Source organism: Salvelinus alpinus, chromosome 28, assembly GCF_045679555.1.
Source record: "Salvelinus alpinus chromosome 28, SLU_Salpinus.1, whole genome shotgun sequence".
NCBI lineage: Eukaryota > Metazoa > Chordata > Actinopteri > Salmoniformes > Salmonidae > Salvelinus > Salvelinus alpinus.
The window spans coordinates 16,854,152-16,873,137 of NC_092113.1; the positions used below are offsets into that span (position 1 = coordinate 16,854,152).

At 42.9% G+C, this 18,986-nt stretch overlaps 1 protein-coding gene across 1 annotated transcript in view; it reads right to left on the reverse strand.

Annotated features, from left to right (window-relative positions):
- Positions 1-409: 409 nt before the first annotated feature.
- Positions 410-18,986, reverse strand: part of LOC139557297 (A-type voltage-gated potassium channel KCND1-like) — a 70,156-nt gene continuing 51,579 nt past the window's right edge. The window contains exons 3-7 of the mRNA XM_071371911.1: positions 12,413-12,575; positions 12,055-12,138; positions 3,946-4,041; positions 3,148-3,395; positions 410-2,596 (exon numbers count right to left, since the gene is read on the reverse strand). Coding sequence (XP_071228012.1) covers positions 2,395-2,596; positions 3,148-3,395; positions 3,946-4,041; positions 12,055-12,138; positions 12,413-12,575 — 793 coding nt within the window. The 3' untranslated portion in view covers positions 410-2,394. The remainder of the gene's footprint in view (positions 2,597-3,147; positions 3,396-3,945; positions 4,042-12,054; positions 12,139-12,412; positions 12,576-18,986) is intronic.

Below are 18,986 nucleotides of genomic sequence, written 5' to 3' on the forward strand. Positions count from 1 at the left end.
AGTCCATACACGCAGAGATGGACATGGTTACTCAACACAGGTCATGTTATGGTCAGATCACACAGAGGGATTAAACTAAGCATACCGTACTTGAGATTTTCACTGCAATGTATTTATTCTGCACTATCTATGAAAACAGACTGTTGATAATTGAAATGAATCAATTAGTAATAAAAACATTGGGGTAATGTCATCATTGTCTACCGTCATTTGAGTGTAAAGGTGAAAGGGGGATATTTTACATCATATGTTGTAGCCTCCCCTACTGGTGACTTCTCAAATGAAATCTTACCATAGAGGGGATGATGGATAAAATAGATAAAAAACACCATTATTCAGGGGAAGAATCACTGGAACAAAGTGTCTATCCCTTCTCTTTTTGGGGGAATGAAAATAAAAGGCAACACAATTTTCTGAATTCTAATTGCTTTATTTGTGGAATAGAATATAGACATCTGTGCTTTTGATCTGTTCCGCTCATCGTCCTCTAGGGAATCAGTGCATCTCTTTCGCTGACATGAGTACTGGCTGGTGCCTCCTCTCCTGAGCCTACACATCCGGTCACTTATCATTGGGTTAGGTAAACACTTCATTAGGAGTGGTATGTATAAGATTCTTATAATTACTATATAATCTTCCCATCAAACGTTTGTTGTATTCATACAGCATACACATATAAAGCATATGACACGACTTTACTCATCTGTTATCACTTCCATGAGAAAATGACATTGTGTAAATAATGTGAATCATATAGCTATATATGTTTGGAAATTAATGTTAGCAAATATGTGTGAGGTTGACATAGTGCTCATTCTACTCCTATCTGCATTATATGAATAAATACTAAAGTAACTTTAGAACAGCTGTAGTGTGCACAGTTACAGAGAAATCTTTCATTGCAATATTATGCAAATAATAATAATCAGAGAAAAAAAGTAGGATTGCCAAAGTTTGCAGTAAAATAATTACAACGGTTATTGCAAACACCAGATCTCATAGACAGAACTGGAGCCATGCCAACAGTAACGTTCAATGAAGTACAGTAGCAGCACCGATATGTTAGCATGTTTAACAAAAACGTTGCTTGTCAATTACACAGCCATCAACGGGCTGCATACACTTAACCCTGTAACACAATATTACAATAAGAGAAGTCAACGAAAGGTAACTGTGAACTTTTCTTACTGGTAACCTCTTCTCCCTAATTTCTTTCTCTTTGACAATAGACGCTGTTGAATCCCTCCTCTACATTTTATTTCCCAAAGAAAAAAACTGGTAAAATACCTACAACGGTATCCATGCATATTTGTGATCAATAAACACAAGTCCTCCCAACCTACCACACACAGACCACAATCATACTCACCCACTTCGCATTCTGGCGAGGAACATGCCTCAATGTTTTTATTTCATTCATTTTTTTTTACCTAATGTACACTTCTGGTGCAGCACTTGACATCATTATTACTTTACAATGTTGTCAGGAGAAATAAATAAAACTAACTGTTCTGAGGGAAAGAATAAGGTACCATGCAAATAACCGATGAGCTAGTCATATCTGATATCACTAATATCAGTAGTTCTATTCTCCACCATCTACTGTACAGGAACATGCATAGCTGTATTAAGCTAGTCATTACACTGACATTTTTTGGTAAAGTTTGAAGATGCATGTGATTTAGAGACGTATGATACAAAATATGTTACATATGTACTACCATCTAACGATCTCTCCTTTATTTTCATTGAATTTGTGTGAAGAAATCTATTGCAGAATACAGAATTAATATTTCTCTCTCTAAAGGTGTATTTATATATCAATATAATTTTGTCATTATTCATAATCTTTATAATCTCTCCCTGCAATTTGTTACACACATTATGTATATTAGTTTTTCCTGCTTGTTCTAACGTTGCATATCTTGAAAAGTAAAAGGCCTTCGATGCCACGGTGGGTATATTATTGTTGAAAAACCCTCTTACCAACCACACCATCCATATGTGTCCGTTCTCTGAGTCCAAGAGGCATGTAGATTCCTGTTTCACACGCTGTCATCTGTTCCTGCTCAGCTCACAGTCTCTGTGAGTCTCTGTGATACTCACTCAATTTACTAACTCCCCCACCCCCTGTAACTCCCTAGACCAAAAGGTCAACCTCACAGTAACCTTTCCAGCACATCACATGGATGGTTCAAATCAAATGAATGAATAAATGAAAAAGATTCACGCTAGCCCTACCTCTATTCAGTAGACATTACGTTGGTATTGGATTGAAGCATTTGCAAAGAGTGTGTGGTATCATCCTTGAATGTCCTTCTTTCCCATGTTCTTCTCTGATGGGCCCCCTTCCTCTTCTTTTGTGCAATGGGTCAAGGTCCTGTGCTTGGGGGGTTATAAAGAGGAGATCTTGACAGTGTCCTGGGTGTTGAAGGTACTGGAGCGAGAGTTGCGTAGGATGCCAGGGATGGCGGGTGAGTTAGGTAGGCTCTCATCAGGAGTGTTGGCTGGGGGAGTGGGGATACTGATGATGGCTGCCGTGTAGTCATCACAGTTCAGCTTCAGGTCTTCAGTCCTGGCATTTAGACTGGAGCGACTGCTCAGACACACACACATAGATAAAGTTAGACAATGCACGCCAATATTCCCCTTAATAGTCCAACTTGTTTATTTTGAGTGGACTTTTATGTGTAATCATTGTAAGTAGATCAGTGTATTCTAGACAGGTAATTTGTTCTTCCACTCTCTGTAAAGTGATACATCCATCTACAACAACTATGTATAAAAATGCAAGTGCAATCTCTCCATTATCAACTGTTTCTCTAAACAATAAACTATCATTAGTCATGCTACAGTGACAAATGAAAAACATTTTTTTGCATAGTAAATTTATCATTAAACCCATGGAGGTTGTTTTGACAAACATCAACAGCATCAAAATGGTTAAAGCCAGCAGAGCTTGAACAACTTTGCCTCAGCTCGTAATTCAGGATCAGCAGAAGGTTATTTTCAATGAATCGGCCAGAGTAAAATATACTAAAACATCAACAGCCTCTACAGGTGATTTAGTGGTGGGGCAAAGATAGAAAGGGAGGGGTGGGCTCCTTGGATCAGGTGGACAGGTGGATGGTGCGTGTGGTACAGTACCTCTGTGGGTACTGGGTACCAGCAGGAGTCTTGGTGACGTGCAGCGTGTCCAGCTCCTGCACACTGCCCCGGCTGACAGAGACAGTGGAGTTGGCAAGGCGGAAGGCCCTCCTCTTGGCCCGGCGGGAGCAGCAGGTTGTGGTGGCCCCCTGCTGGCTGGACAGCGAAGTGCTGCGGCTGGTGCGGAAGCCCACTGAGTCGGTCACACACACCTCGCTGTAGGTGACTTCATCTGTGAACTCGTGATTCTGTCGAAACATACAAGAAATAAAAATGTCTATCATGTCCCTCAGTGAGTTTAAAACTCTGGGGCAAAGATGTTCAGGAGGAGTGTAAATGTTTCCTGCAGGCTGGATTGTGTTACTTTGTTGTACATTTTGATAATGTATTGACTACTGCTGCCTTCTTAGCCAGATCACCCTTGTAAAAGAGACTGTGTCTCAATGGGATTCTCCTGGTTAAGTAAAGAAAGAAAGAAAAGGCCTCTGATCGGCCGCACAGATTTGAACTAGCTGTAGGTTTCTGCATGCTATAGCTCCAGGATGATGTTCTCCTGATGGTGTTTAATGTCTGTTTTTAAGTGGTGAAGCCGAAAGACAAATTTCCACATTGCGTGGACAATAAAGTTTTTCTAATTCTATGATCGCTGCTCATAACCGCTGAAAGTGTGAAACATCATGAGTGTAACACTGCTGAGTGTGCATAAAGTACATCAAAGTGAGTGATAACCTTGAATAAAAAGTTATATCAGACAAAATGATCCATGAGATAGTTAAAAGGCATAAAAGGAGCACTCACTGTGGTTTTCTCCAAGCAGTGCAATAGGTGATGATGTTGGTGCTCAAAGGCGGATCTGTTCTTCACACAAAAAGGTGTGCTGTCACCATCACCATCCTGAGGGACACAGCAAGAGAGCAAATCACTTAGCCCAACATGGCCCCACATGAAAAGATATTGTCAGTGAAAATACAATGACATTAATATTTGAATTAGTAGCTGGTAATGTATTGCTGTGATAAGCAAACTTAACATTGTAAACACATGAGATTTGATTTTGCCCGACAAACAATGTAGATGTCACGCCCTGACCTTAGTATTCTATGTTTTATGACAGAATAACCCACCAAACAAGGACCAAGCAGCGTGAAAAAGAGGAACAGCGCTTAATGGGGAAATGGACCTGGGAGGAGATATTGGATGGAGCAGGACCCTGGACACAGCCGGGGGAGTATCGCCTTTCTGAAGAAGATATAGAGGCAGCGAAAGCAGAACGGCGATACTACGAGGAGAAGTGCCGGAGAATAGAGGAACGGCGACGAGATGAGGAAACACGGCTTGCACGGAAGCCCGAGAGGCAGCCCCAAGACATTTTTGGGGGGAGCACACGAGGAGATTGGCTGAGTCAGGTAGGAGACATGAGCCAACTCCTCATGCTTACCGTGGGGAGAGTGTTACTGGTCAGGCACCGTGTTATGCTGTGAAGCGCACGGTGACTCTAGTGCGCTATTCTAGCCCGAAGTGCTCTATTCCAGCTCCTCGCATTGGCCGGGCTAGAATGGGCATGAAGGAGGGTGCCGGCTCAGTGCTCCTGGTCTCCAGTGTACCTCCTTGGACCAGGATATCCTGTGACGGCTTTGCATACTATGTCTCCAGGGAGTCTGCACAGCCCAGTGCGTCCTGTGCCAGCGCCCTGCATTTGCAGGGCGAAAATAAACATCCAGCCAGGACGGGTTCTGTCAGCTCTACAATCCAGACCTCCAGTGCGTCTCCACGATCCCGTGTATCCTGTTCCTCCTTCCCGCACTCGCCCTGAGATGCGTTTCCTCAGCCCGGTACCACCAGTTCCGGCACCACACACCAGGCCTCCAGTGTGCCTCCAGAGTCCAGCACGTCCTGTTCCTCCTCCCCGCACTCGCCCTGAGGTGCGTGTCCCCAGCCCGGTACCACCAGTTCCGGCACCACGCACCAGGCCTCTAGTGCGCCTCCAGGGTCCAGTACGCCCTGTTCCTGCTCCTCGCACTCGCCCTGAGGTGCGTGTCCCCAGCCCGGTACCACCAGTGATGACCCATGGCACGAAGCCTCCAGTGATGATCCATGGCACGAAGCCTCCAGTGATGATCCATGGCACGAAGCCTCCAGTGATAATCCATGGCACGAAGCCTCCAGTGATGATCCATGGCAAGAAGCCTCCAGTGATGATCCATGGCACGAAGCCTCCAGTGATGATCCATGGCAAGAAGCCTCCAGTGATGATCCATGGCATGAAGCCTCCAGTGATGGTCCATGGCAAGAAGCCTCCAGTGATGATCCATGGCACGAAGCCTCCAGTGATGAACCATGGCAAGAAGCCTCCAGTGATGATCCATGGCAAGAAGCCTCCAGTGATGATCCATGGCACGAAGCCTCCAATGATGATCCATGGCACGAAGCCTCCAGTGATAATCCATGGCACGAAGCCTCCAGTGATGATCCATGGCAAGAAGCCTCCAGTGATGATCCATGGCACGAAGCCTCCAGTGATGATCCATGGCACGAAGCCTCCAGTGATGATCCATGGCAAGAAGCCTCCAGTGATGATCCATGGCACGAAGCCTCCAGTGAGGAGTCATGGCACGAAGCCTCCAACAAAGGCTGCCAGTCCGGAGCCTCCAGCGACGCCCTCCAGTACGGAGCCTCCAGCGACGCCCTCCAGACCGGAGCCTCCAATGACACCCTCCAGTCCAGAGCCTCCAGAGACGTTCTCCAGTCCGGAGCCTCCAGCGACGCCCTCCAGTATGGAGCCTCCAGCGACGCCCTCCAGACCAGAGCCTCCAACGACACCCTCCAGTCCGGAGCCTCCAGAGACATTCTCCAGTCCGGAGCTGCCAGAGTCGCCCTCCTGTCCGGAGCTGCCAGAGTCGCCCTCCTGTCCGGAGCTGCCAGAGTCGCCCTCCTGTCCGGAGCTGCCAGAGTCGCCCTCCTGTCCGGAGCTGCCAGAGTCACCCTCCTGTCCGGAGCTGCCAGAGTCGCCCTCCTGTCCGGGGCCTCCAGCGACGGTCCCCAGCCCGGGGTCTCCAGCAACGGTCCCCAGTCCGGGGTCTCCAGCAACGGTCCCCAGTCCAGAACATCCGCCGATGATCCACACAGCAAGGGTCCCCAGCCCGGGGCCTACGGCGAGGATCCGCAGTCCAGAGCCTCCGGCAATGATCCACGGGTCAGTGCTACAATTGAGGACTCAGTGTAAAGAAGGGGGGCGGCGTCCAGATCCAGAGCCGCCACCGAGGGTAGATGCCCACCCGGACCTTCCCCTATAAGTTCAGGTTTGCGGTCGGGAGTCCGCACATTTGGGGGGGGGGGGTACTGTCACGCCCTGACCTTAGTATTCTATGTTTTCTGTATTATTTTGGTCAGGTCAGGGTGTGATGAGGGTGGATATGATTGTTTTGTATTGTCTAGGGTTTTTGTATGTCTAGGTGTGTGTGTGTAGTCTAGGCATATGTAGGTCTATGGTGGCCTAGATTGGTTCCCAATCAGAGGCAGCTGTTTATCGTTGCCTCTGATTGGGGATCCTATTTAGGTTGCCATTTTCCAGTTTGGTTTGTGGGTTATTGTCTATGTGAAGTTGCATGTCTGCACTCGTTGTTTATAGCGTTCACATTCGTTTTGTTATTTTGGTAGTTTGTTTAGTGTTCTTCGTGTTTATTAATCTTATATTAAAAATATGTATTCATATCACGCTGCGCCTTGGTGTCCTCTATACGACGAACGTGACAGTAGAATTAGTTATTATTGATACAATAATACCATACACAGTACTACTGAGTAGACCGTATGCCTCCACAGGGCTAAGGAAATACATCTGAGTGACTGTCCTTAACTGTCTGATTGTACAGTAAGTGACCGTTCATGGCCTCTCTCTCCAGTGATGTTCACCCAGACACACAGAACCCCAGAGGACCAGTGCCCCCTCTGATGCTTCCTAAAAAGCATTTTTTTGTGGTTTGTTAAACATCTGGCTGTGAAGCTGAGATTTCTAGGTCAAGGTGGTTGATCGCTATCATTATTGCAATAGACGGCGAACAGCCTGTCAAAGTCATCTACATTCAGATGATCTTATCTGTTGGACTGAGAGAGAGTGTGTCAGACTGGGAGGGAGGGAGGGTGGGAGGGAGGGAGGGAGCAGGGAAACAGCTATGTTAGTCACAAAGCCAGTCTGGAGACCTGCTGCAGAGTCAGCGGGCTAAGGGACATCTGTTTGATTCACTACAGACATGTCCGATAAGATCGTCCCTAAGTAGAAATAAAAACAATTAGCTTTGGCCCTTTGGAAGTCGTGCTCTATTGGGTCATTGGATTACAGAGGAGATGGATTAAGTGAGTAGTGTGTTCTTAAATCCATGGTTTTGCTGTTCTGCACCAGTCTATATGTTGCCGTGTACAACAGCACAAAACACTGCACTGCGGTGACATTGCATGAGTGGTTGAACATTTCATATTAGCTATTGGAAATCTGAGAGAATGTTTTGCATTACATTACATCAAGTAGAGAACAGACTGTTAGCCATCCCTCATACAGTAGATTACAATTAATGTTAATCACAGTCATTTGGAATAGGATTATGCAGTCCTGATGATAGAGTTCAATCCTAGGTTATTTGTTTTGCAATTTATGACAGAATTGGCTATATTTGTCCTAATGTATCAAAAGAGGAACATACTGTAAATAGAAATACTGTGGGACATAGCATTGCAAATCATGATTCATAGATTAAGTTCGGTTGTGGCTGGAAGCCATGCATTCTTTATGCTAATGTTTTTTTAAAGATCCATGTTACGGGAAACAGTGAGGTGTCAAATTGGGGAGGTGGTTCTATAGGTGTTAGTGGGGGGGCTCTGGTATAGAGACAAAACTGCAGGCAAGACAAAGAGGACCAGGAAAATATACAACCCTGTGATAGACCTGGGAGAAAAAAACAACCCCTCTAGGTTTATAAATAGCTCTGCAGTCCTGTTAGTAATGGGTTTATAGATCCGTGCTGAAAAAAATACCCTCTCACTCTGGGATTGTAAATATTGGATTATAGTAGCTTTCAGCTGCTGAGAAGAAATAAAGATTACTCTGGAATCAACCTGGTGCATAGTAAAGATGAGAATTCAATCCCACCCCATCTGTGCCTCCTCCTCCTCTCCCACCTCTACTCGTTAAATCAGCAGAATGGGCATCTTCTTATATCCCTCTCTCCTCCTTTGGTGAAGCAAGATTAGTATACTGAAATATGTCTGGGAGGGAGCCCTTCTTTAATTCCCTGCACTGGCTACGGCTATTAAGGAATGTTACTGGAGATACTTCCAGTTGCATTGCCGTCTTCAATCATATTTGGCATCATAGAGTGTATGATATAACACACAGTTACTAACTACACTAGTCTGCCATGCACATAGTACTGTATGTCAACCTGGTCACAGAGCATTTAGTATTATTCTGTACGTAAATCCGAGACTCTCCCTTTAGTATGATATGTTACGTTTCATATGGTATGTATTCATTTGTGGATATCCATCACCCATTCCGTATATGATGTTACGAATTACAATTCATATTATATGTTATGAATTGGCAAAACATACTATACAGTATGTTACGAATTTGAAAGCGTATGATATGTTACGAATTCTAGTTACGTGGCTAACGTTAGCAAGATGGCTAACGTTAGCTAGGCTAGGGGTTAGGGTGAGGGGTTACGGGTTAAGGTTAGGGTTAGGGTTAAGTTTAGGAGTTAGGTTAAAGAGTTAAGCTTATGGTTAGGGGAAGGGTTAGCTAAAAGGGTTAAGGTTAGGGGAAGGGTTAGCTAAAAGGGTTGAGGTTAGGGGAAGGTTTAGCTAACATGCTACGTAGTTGCAAAAGTAGCTAGAAAGTAGTAAGTAGTTGAAAAGTGTCTAATTAGCTAAAATGAAAAAAATTCAGTCCAAGTCAAGCACTGATGTTTACATGGAGTAAACCTCTGTGAGGAGGGGTCATCATGGAGGGGTTACGTGCAATGATGATAACATTAGAATAGTTACCTAATGCCTATATGCCCTATAGGGCAGGGCATTTCAAAATAGGATATGGACAATATTGTAATGAAACAGGCAGGGAGCAGGTTTCGAACACTCAACCTTCTAGCCCGAAGTCCGGTGCGCTATCGACTGTGCCGCAAAAGCATGCTCGTGCGGCAGAGTCGATTTCCGCGCTTATAAACCCAGAGTCGTTACAGTATATATATATGAGTGTACAAAACATTAGCAACACCTTCCTAATATTGAGTTGCACACCCTTTTGGCTTCAGAACAGCCTCAATTCACCGGGTCATGGACTCTACAAGGTGTCGAGAAGCGTTCCACAGGGATGCTGGCCCATGTTGACTCCAATGCTTCCCACAGTTGTGTCAAGTTGGCCAGATGTCCTTTGGGTGGTGGACCATTCTTGATACACACGGGACACTGTTGAGTGTGGAAAAACCCAGCAGTGTTGCAGTTCTTGACACACTCAAACCGGTGCGCCTGGCACCTACTACCATACCTCATTCAAAGGCACTTAAACCTTTTGTCTTGCCCATTCACCCTCTGAATGGGACACATCCACAATCCATGTCTCAATTGTCTCAAGGCTTAAACATTTTTCCCTTCATCTACACTGATTGAAGTGAATTTAACAGGTTACATCAATAAGGGATCATAGCTTTCACCTAGATTCACCTGGTCAGTCTATGTCATGGACACTCAGTGTCTACACTATATGACCTGATCTTTCCAAAAAAGGGCAATAACTAGGGAAATACAAGAGATACAAAGGTACAAGTAATTGCCAAAATAAAGGAAACACCAACATAAAGTGTCTTAATAGGGTGTTAGGCCACCACGAACCAGAACAGTTTCAATGCACCTTGGCGTAGATTCTACAAGTGTCTGGAAATCTATTGAAAGGATGCGACACCATTCTTCAACGACAAATTCCATTATTTGGTGTTTTGTTGATGGTGTTGGAAAATGGTGTCTCAGGCGAAGGACCAGGATCTCCCATAAGTGTTCACTTGGGTTGAGATCTGGTGATTAAAACGGCCATGGCATATGGTTTACATCATTTTAATGCTCATCAAACCATTCAGTGACCACTCGTGCCCTGCTGATGGGGGCATTGTCATCTTATGGGGGCATAGCTATGGTAGCCAAAATAATGGCCAAAATAATGCCCTTCCCAGCATTTTTACCCTAAGCATGATGGGATGTTAATTGCTTAATCAACTCAGGAACCACACCTGTGTGGAACCACCTGCTTTGAATATACTTTGTATCCCATATTTACTGAAGTGTTTCCATTATTTTGGCAGTTACCTGTAGATACGCTATGTTAGAATGTTTTATTTAGGTGAAGTCTGAGGTAATACAACTGAGGCAAAACATTTTTTCACTGCTTTAAAGATGAACAGCTCAGGATGGATGGTGAATCAGGAGACTAGTGAATTGCTACTCATCCTCTAGTAACTCTATATTTTGTGGCCCCTGTTGCTAACACCATTACCTATGTGTGTCCATAAACTGCCTGTCCACAACCTCTGCTTTCTGTTCTCTGATTCCCTGACCTCTCAATACACTCTTAGAAAAAAGGGTTACAAATGGGTTCTGCGGCTGTCCCTATAGCAAAACCCTTTTTGAATGCAGACAGAACTCTTTTGGGTTCCATGTAGAACCCTCTGGGGAAAGGGTTCTACATGGAACCCAAAAGTGTTATACCTGGAACCAAAAGGGGTTATTCAAAGGTTCTCCTATGGGGACAACCGAAGATCCTTTTTGGTTTTAGATAGCACCTTTTTTTCTAAGAGTGTAGGATCATTGGTTGAAACAATTTATTTGCATACTGTGAATGAGATTCATTCTGAGGGGAAAATAATAGATATTTGGTGTAGCAAGTCATCCTTCATTATTGTAGGACTATTGGTGCTGACTCTGTTGGATAGATTTAATCAAAGGAAAGTTTGGGGTTAAATATTAATGACTGTCAACGTGACATTTGGTTATTTGAAATGTCATTGAAACTGAAGCTGACTGATTCTTACAATGTGCTTGATGTTCCCGGCCAGCGGCTTTATTCATCTTTTTTCTTTAATATATATATGTTTTTCAAATTGACAATCATAATGACATGAGATTATTATGCAGATAAGGCCAGCAGGCTAGTCTCTTTTTATTGGTATGTGAAAGTTGTATTGTCAATTTGTTTTGTAATTAAACACCTCTTTAAACGTGTACATGACACTGCAACAACATTTCCTCATGGGGACAATAAAGTCAGTAAAGTAAAGATTAGGTAGGTGAAACTACAGCAGAAAGTGTTGGTGTAGGGGAGGTGCTCCAGAATTGAGAGAGAGAGAGCGAGCGAGAGAGCGAGAGAGAGAGAGAGAGAGAGAGAGAGAGAGAGAGAGAGAGAGAGAGAGAGAGAGAGAGAGAGAGAGAGAGAGAGAGAGAGAGAGAGAGAGAGAGAGAGAGAGTAATCTGTCTGATTCTGAAGTAAATCCAGTCATTATTGGCCAAGAATAAGCTACAGTTAAAGGAACAATTAATGATGCCATGGCAACAAAACTATCTCCAGAAAAGAGAAAAGCTTTAGTGCTATTTTGTTTTATCACGAAGCTGAACTCCAAATGCTTTATCTTATCAGTCCAGAACCTCTGCTAAAAGCATTAAAGTAGGTATTTACCCTTTTGCCATTGGCTCTTCCCTACTTTGCGCAGACCCTGATGAGTGTGTGCTACTATATATATATATATTTAAACATACTTTAGGTGAAATACTGTATGCTGTACATGTGAAATCCAAACACACACCAGTGAAATAACTGTGATTCTGTATATGAGCACAAGGAAACATTTGCTCATGTGTATTGCTCACCTGCAATCCCCCATCCTCTTTGTGCTGCAAGAATGCATTGGTGGCCCCTTTCTTAGCCATTCGAATCCTTGCCTGGCGCACTTTCTGGAGAATGGAAAAGAATTGGACAGAAATGCCTGTGTCAGCATTTGCTCCACATACAACCCAGTGAGCAATATCTGGGGAAAAAATACAAAACGGACATTTCACAAGACAGTGTGAATCCTTGTAGCTTTCCAATCGGCATTTGCCTGACAAGCACACCTAGTAAGAATAGAACCCTATCATACATCGGATACATTACAGCAAAGCGGCTGTCGACTTTCACAACACACTGACATGCAGGTGATGAGAATGACATCATGCCTCTCTCTCTTACCTGCTGTGCCCTCATCTTATCTGCCCTTTGGTTCTGGTGGTAGATCCTCGCGAAGTTGGAGACTATAACAGGCACAGGTAGAGCAATCACCAGCACACCACTGAGGGAGCAGATGGAGCCAAATATCTTGCCCGCTATGGAGTCTGGAACCATGTCTCCATATCTGCAAACAGCGACAACAAGCCAGTGGGGGATTAATGTGAGGAACGCTCCTCTCAGGTCATTACTGTGACTAGTGAGACAGAACAGTTATATTTCAACATCACAGTGTAGACAGGCAGAGATGCAAACCAATGGCTGTGAGTGTAAACGTGTCAATCATCCTGTCTTGGACTTCAAACAGTTTACTTTAGAATGGCTCTGAAATTAAAAAAGAAATGTGGCTGAAATAGATGACAGGTACAGCACTCTACTACCTGTGAAAAAACTCATAGGGTGACAAGAAAATGAAATCAACACAATTACTCTTACTACACTAGTAAGACTTCAATAAATCCATTGTGACAAGTCTTCATTGTGCTTGTGTGAACATTTGATTACATCATACATTACTTGTCAAAACTCAGAAACTCATCTTTGCAACTGAACACCTCATTTAAGAAAGACTGATTGCCATGACTGAGTGATCACGCCAGAGCAATTAAGTAAACCATGTATGTGTCTCTCCTTCACTCTCACTGAACACACAAATACTGTACATGCACACACGCACGTACACACACGCGCACATGCAGTCGCACACACACACGCACATACACACACGCACACATTTTTCCACTTTCTCCAAGCACATGCTATCATTCAAACACAGGCACACAAGTTGCTGGTGGTTGCCTCATATAGAGTAGTACACCAACTCACCTCTGATTGGCCTAGCTCACTCCATAATTCACTGGTGCTGAGCTGAATGACTGTTACAAAGCAATAATAGGGGAGTGATGTCAGAAGCCAGACAGGTGTGGTGGAGCCAACATTTCCCACTTTCATCATGGCCATTGCTGTGCAGTGGAGGAATATGCCACCTGCCTCCTGATCAGCAAGCTTTCCCATTACAATAAGGCCTACATAGACATGCTGTGTCCCAACATGGCAGGGGGCTACTGTCAGAGATAAACACTACAAACCTGTTAGCATCATTCACTCATGGAATGTTTGTCTTTCAAATAATGTAAAGACCAAAAGGTTTGTTTTGGATTGCCCATCTGGCTGTCACTGCCACTGGATAGATTTCTTGAAGGGTCTATTTACATAAATGATAAATGCACAAAAAACGTCCCTGCTGTAAGACACATACAGTATGGCAGCTGTGGCACTATCTGCACTTTGGACCACCAACAATAAAACTGCGTAGTGGTACTACTGTATGTACTGTATTCACAACAGGTTGTCTATTTGTCGGCATTCTGCAGGTACAAAAACAAGCATGAAGATACTGTGATCCGCATGCATTAATAGTCAGTCACTGTTAGAGTAGCATATTGATCAGAGAAACATTGATACAAAAGTCTTATAGGACGCATATAACCATAAGGGAAAAGGGAAAAATATGAATTTTCTGTCTTAAAAACAGATTTGATTTACTGCTTTAATTTGAAGCTACTGATGGACTCCTCAAGCCATACAGTTGAAATCAGTTCTGGATAATTACAGGGGGAAACTGAGAAAGATTACTGTACAGTTGATGGGAAAGTTAATAGAGTTTCTCTGGACTGGGAACATTTGTAAACCACTCAAGTCCTTTAGATCAGCACCATTTTGAGCAATTGTTTGTGCCTCATACTGTAGTTAGTGCAGCACACCATCATAGTGCTGAGGGAGCATCAGCTAGTTCCAACCATCCGAGTAGCTGCAATAGCTCTGTTAAAGTAGAGCTGTAGTGAAGATGGTGGACGTGGTGGTTGTAGTAGTATTAGTACTAGTCTTTGGTTTAGTATGTCGATACCGTACTTACAAACGGTATATCTTCATTCATGATAGAAATTACATGCTCATAATGAGACTTACATTTCTTATTACACAAGTTAAATTATGTATCATAAGCAAATACCTAAGGGACATTTTTTTCCTACCATATCATTCAAATTCATTCTAAGTCTGATCCTAATACATTTTACAGCCAACTGTTTCCCCTTTGAATTGAAAAATAGATTAATGTTAGCAATGTTTTATCGTTTTGCAAGTTAGCTAGGAGGCAAGACGGCTATCTCAAACCCGGCAGAATAAGGAGGAGGAACATCTAAAAAAGCACTCATCGAGCCCATAAGACAAAGTGTTTGATAGAATACTACCTGCTGCCTTCTTTTTATGTGAAGATGTTGTCTATTGTTGTGTTCCCTGCTTCCCTCCGTTCAATAGCCCGTAAGGGGCTCTGTGCCTCCTGGACCAATCTACATCAACTCCAGCCTCTAATCTTGCTTCGCATTGGAAAACATCCAAATGATCGAATGGCAGGATCTCTGCAGATGGCCCTCGGTTCAAAGATAAGCAAGAGAACAAGTTATATACAGTACCAGTCAAACGTTTGGACACACCTACTCATTCAAGGGTTTTCTTTATTTTTACTATTACTACATTGTAGAATAATAGTAAAGACATCAAAACTATGCAATAACACATATGGAATCTTGTAGCAACCAAAAAAGTGTTAAACAAATCAAAATATATTTTATATTTGAGATTCTTCAAAGTAGCTACCCTTTGCCTTGATGACATCTTTGCACACTCTTGGCATTCTCTCAACCAGCTTCATGAGGTAGTCACCTGGAATGCATTTCAATTAACAGGTGTGCATTGTTAAAAGTTAATTTGTGGAATTTATTTCCTTCTTAATGCATTTGAGCCAATCAGTTGGGTTGTGACAAGGTAGGGGTGGTATACAGAAGATAGCTCTATTTGATAAAATACCAATTATATTATATTATTGCAAGAACAGCTCAAATAAGCAAAGACAAATGACAGTCCATCGTTACTTTAAGACATGAAGGTCAGTCAATGCAGAAAATGTCAAGAACTTTGAAAGTATCTTCAAGTGTAGTCGCAAAAACCATCAAGCGCTATGATGAAACTGTCTCTCATGAGGACCGCCACAGGAAAGGAAGACCCAGAGTTACTTCTGCTGCAGAGGATAAGTTCATTAGAGTTAACTGCGCCTCAGATTGCTTCACAGAGTTCAAGTAACAGATACAACATCAACTGTTCAGAGGAGACTGCAAAAATCAGGCCTTCATGGTCGAATTGCTTCAAAGAAACCAATACTAAAGGACACCAATAATAAGAAGAAACTTGCTTGGTCCAAGAAACACGATCAATGGACATTAGACTGGTGGAAATCTGTCCTTTGGTCTGATGAGTCCAAATTTGGGATTTTTGGTTCCAACCGCTGCGTCTTTGTGAGACGGTGAGTAAGTGAACGGATGATCTCTGCATGTGTGGTTCCCATCATGAAGCATGGAGGAGGAGTTGTGATGGTGTGTGGGGGTGCTTTGCTGGTGACACTGTTTGTGATTTATTTAGAATTCAAGGCACATTTAACCAGCATGGCTACCATAGCATTCTGCAGCGACACGCCATTCCATCTGGTTTGCGCTTAGCAGGACCATCATTTGTTTTTCAACAGGACAATGACCCAAACCACACCTCCAGGCTGTGCAAGGGCTATTTGACCAAGAAGGCGAGTGATGGAGTATTGCATCAGATGACCTGGCTTCCACAATCACCCGAACTTTTGACTGGTACTGTATGTTAATGCTCATTGATATTATGCTATGAAAGCTATACTATATAATTACAATTATTATATATTTTAACAATGGCATATTTACAGTAGATTGAACACAGGCATTAATAGAATACAAATGAAATATTTGAGACCAAAACAGAATATTACTGTGCACAGGTCAGTTCAGTGTCAGTGTCTCAATGTTTTCTTATGCGGCAATATCCATGCATTTCTCATCAGCATTATGAAGCGCTTCCTAGCTCTTTAATTTGCCCATAATAGAATAATGTCTTAGACAGATGCCCCTGTGGGAGAGCGAGAGAGAGGCAGCCTGGCCTAGATGTGGGTACTGAAAGGGGTCAAGGAGGGTTGTCAGTAGTTCACAGGGATATTGAGTAGAGAGAGAATAGTGAACCGAGAAATCGCAGAAAACTGTTAACTCTTATTTTTTTCCTTATTTTTTATTTTTTATGGAAAATGCTTCACATGATTCATTTTGATTTTTTTTTAAGATGAGCTATTATTTATATGGCTACCTTATATTCTTGGCAGTCATGTGAATGCAGTACAATGCTCTTCATATGAATCACCATCAGCACTACAGGCACTGTACCACTCTATTCCTGCCTCTCCACAATTCTGTCTCTACAATCAAGGAATAATTTTGGCTGCTCACATTTTCGAAAGAGAGGTTTTGTACATGATCCTTGTATCCAGCCCAAAGACTATGTTTTCGTGTCTAATAACAGTGCAATATGTTGCACTTCAAGCTTGAGAAAAATGACCAACTGTGTCTAAAAGGTCTGATTCAAACGAGCTAAATCATTACAATCCAGCATTCTCATACTGTAGGATAATCCTCTCTGAAAATTTTTTCGGGGAAAAGCCAATGAAAAACTTAACACTGACCACAAACAAGACCATTGGAGAATGGAGCATTTTTGCCAGAGTCACCCAAGGTGAACCTACAATTCATTGGGAGTCTTACCTACTCATAGCTAGCAGATTGTAACGGGCTAAGGTGATGCTCCATTAGCCGTTACAGGTTAGGTACTGTTGGAGTAGCAGATAATGTTCTACCAACTTTATTTCTTTATTTTATTTTATTTAACCTTTTTTAATTAGGCAAGTCAGTTAAGAACACATTTTTACTTACAATGTCGGCCTACCCCGGCCAAACTCTAACCCGGACGACGCTGGGCGATTGTGCGCCGCCCTATTGGCCTCCAAATCTAATCAGGGTCTGTAGTGATGCCTCTAGCACTGTGATGCAGTGCCTTAGACCTCTGCGCCACTCGAGAGCCCCCAAATTTTCGACCAACCTTAACTTGGCGACACATCCTCTATTCCGGACATCGGAAGACAACCAATGTCTTCTTATTATCAATGTCTAGTTGCAGGGGGTTTGCTTGCATTTTTTAAACACTCCGTTATTAAATGTTTTGCTAACCAAGCAATCCAACAATGTGTACGCCGCCATTTCTTTTCAAATTAAAAATCTTCTCTCATTTTATTGAGACAGGTGAGTGTCATCATGACATGCGGCACTTTGGGGTGGACACCCACCTGTCTCAATCAATGAGAGAAGATTTGAAATAGACAAGATGGCGGCGAATACATTGTTGGATTACTTCATGGAGCAAAACGTTAAATTTAATAACAGAGCATTTTCTAAATTCAAACAAACCCCCTGCAACTAGACATGGACGTTTAGAAGACATTGGTCGTCTTCCGAGTCGGGAATTGAGAAAGTATTAACAAGTTAAGTTTAGTCGAATATTCTCTGTGCTACATCAAACAGTACGTATCTAAAAACGCCTATTAGCCAGCTGGAACAGAGTAATGGTCTGACTAGGCCATAAATTGTAATTGCTAACCTACTCAATACTGACTATCCCATAAGGTGTGTAACTGATATTGACTTGTTGTGAGTGGAGTGGTGATTGTGTCCGGCATCTCTGATTGGTTAAACACTCATTTGCTGTACATGATAAACAGCTGCTAATGCAAAGTGACAGACCCACAAGCACCATTTGACATGCATCCTATTCAAACCTAATGGGGACAATGAGCTCATCAGTGATTGCATCAGGTAATGACTCATTTGGTAATGAACAGGCAAATGTCAAGTGCCTGGGAATTAAACAGAGGATGGATTTCCCCTTGGTTCGCTGACAATGTTAATGATTACAGGAGCACACCTGGATACCACCAAGAGAATGCTCTCTGTTAAGTTACGGTATGACCAATGATTTATTGACAGAAAGTGTCAGCGACCAATAGACCAGCGGTATTCATAGACATTGAAATTGCTGAGATGGGACAACCACATCCCCTCGCTTTGATTACAATTGTACAAATTCTATTTGGGTAAGAGAAAAAAAACTGTTTAATAAAAATGTAAAAAATCACTTTGACTTTGAAGTGTGGGTCATTGTGGACTTGGATTCCTTCAGTGATGTCCGCATGCTGTGTAGTTGAGGTGATTTGCCTCGGACAAAATCTGTTCAAATCATATTATTAATTCCCGGATATTAATAATATTGCCCGTCTGTGACTTATGACTGTCCCTCTGCTAAACTTCCAACAGGACTGAAACACAGAAGGGTGCCCTGACAACAACATTCAGAACAGCAGCATAACATAAATGTATGTATGAGTGATTCCATAAAGACATGCCATAAAACATGAACTTTATCACAGCATAAACATGAGCGCTGAAACAGGTAAGGATATTCATTCAGTGTTAGCAGTGAGCAGCACTCTGTGTTGCTGGAGCCTCGAAGGTTGCTGTTGAGATCGGTTGTTTTGTGATGCTGGGTAGGGAGAGAGAGAGCAGAGCATGTGTCCCATATA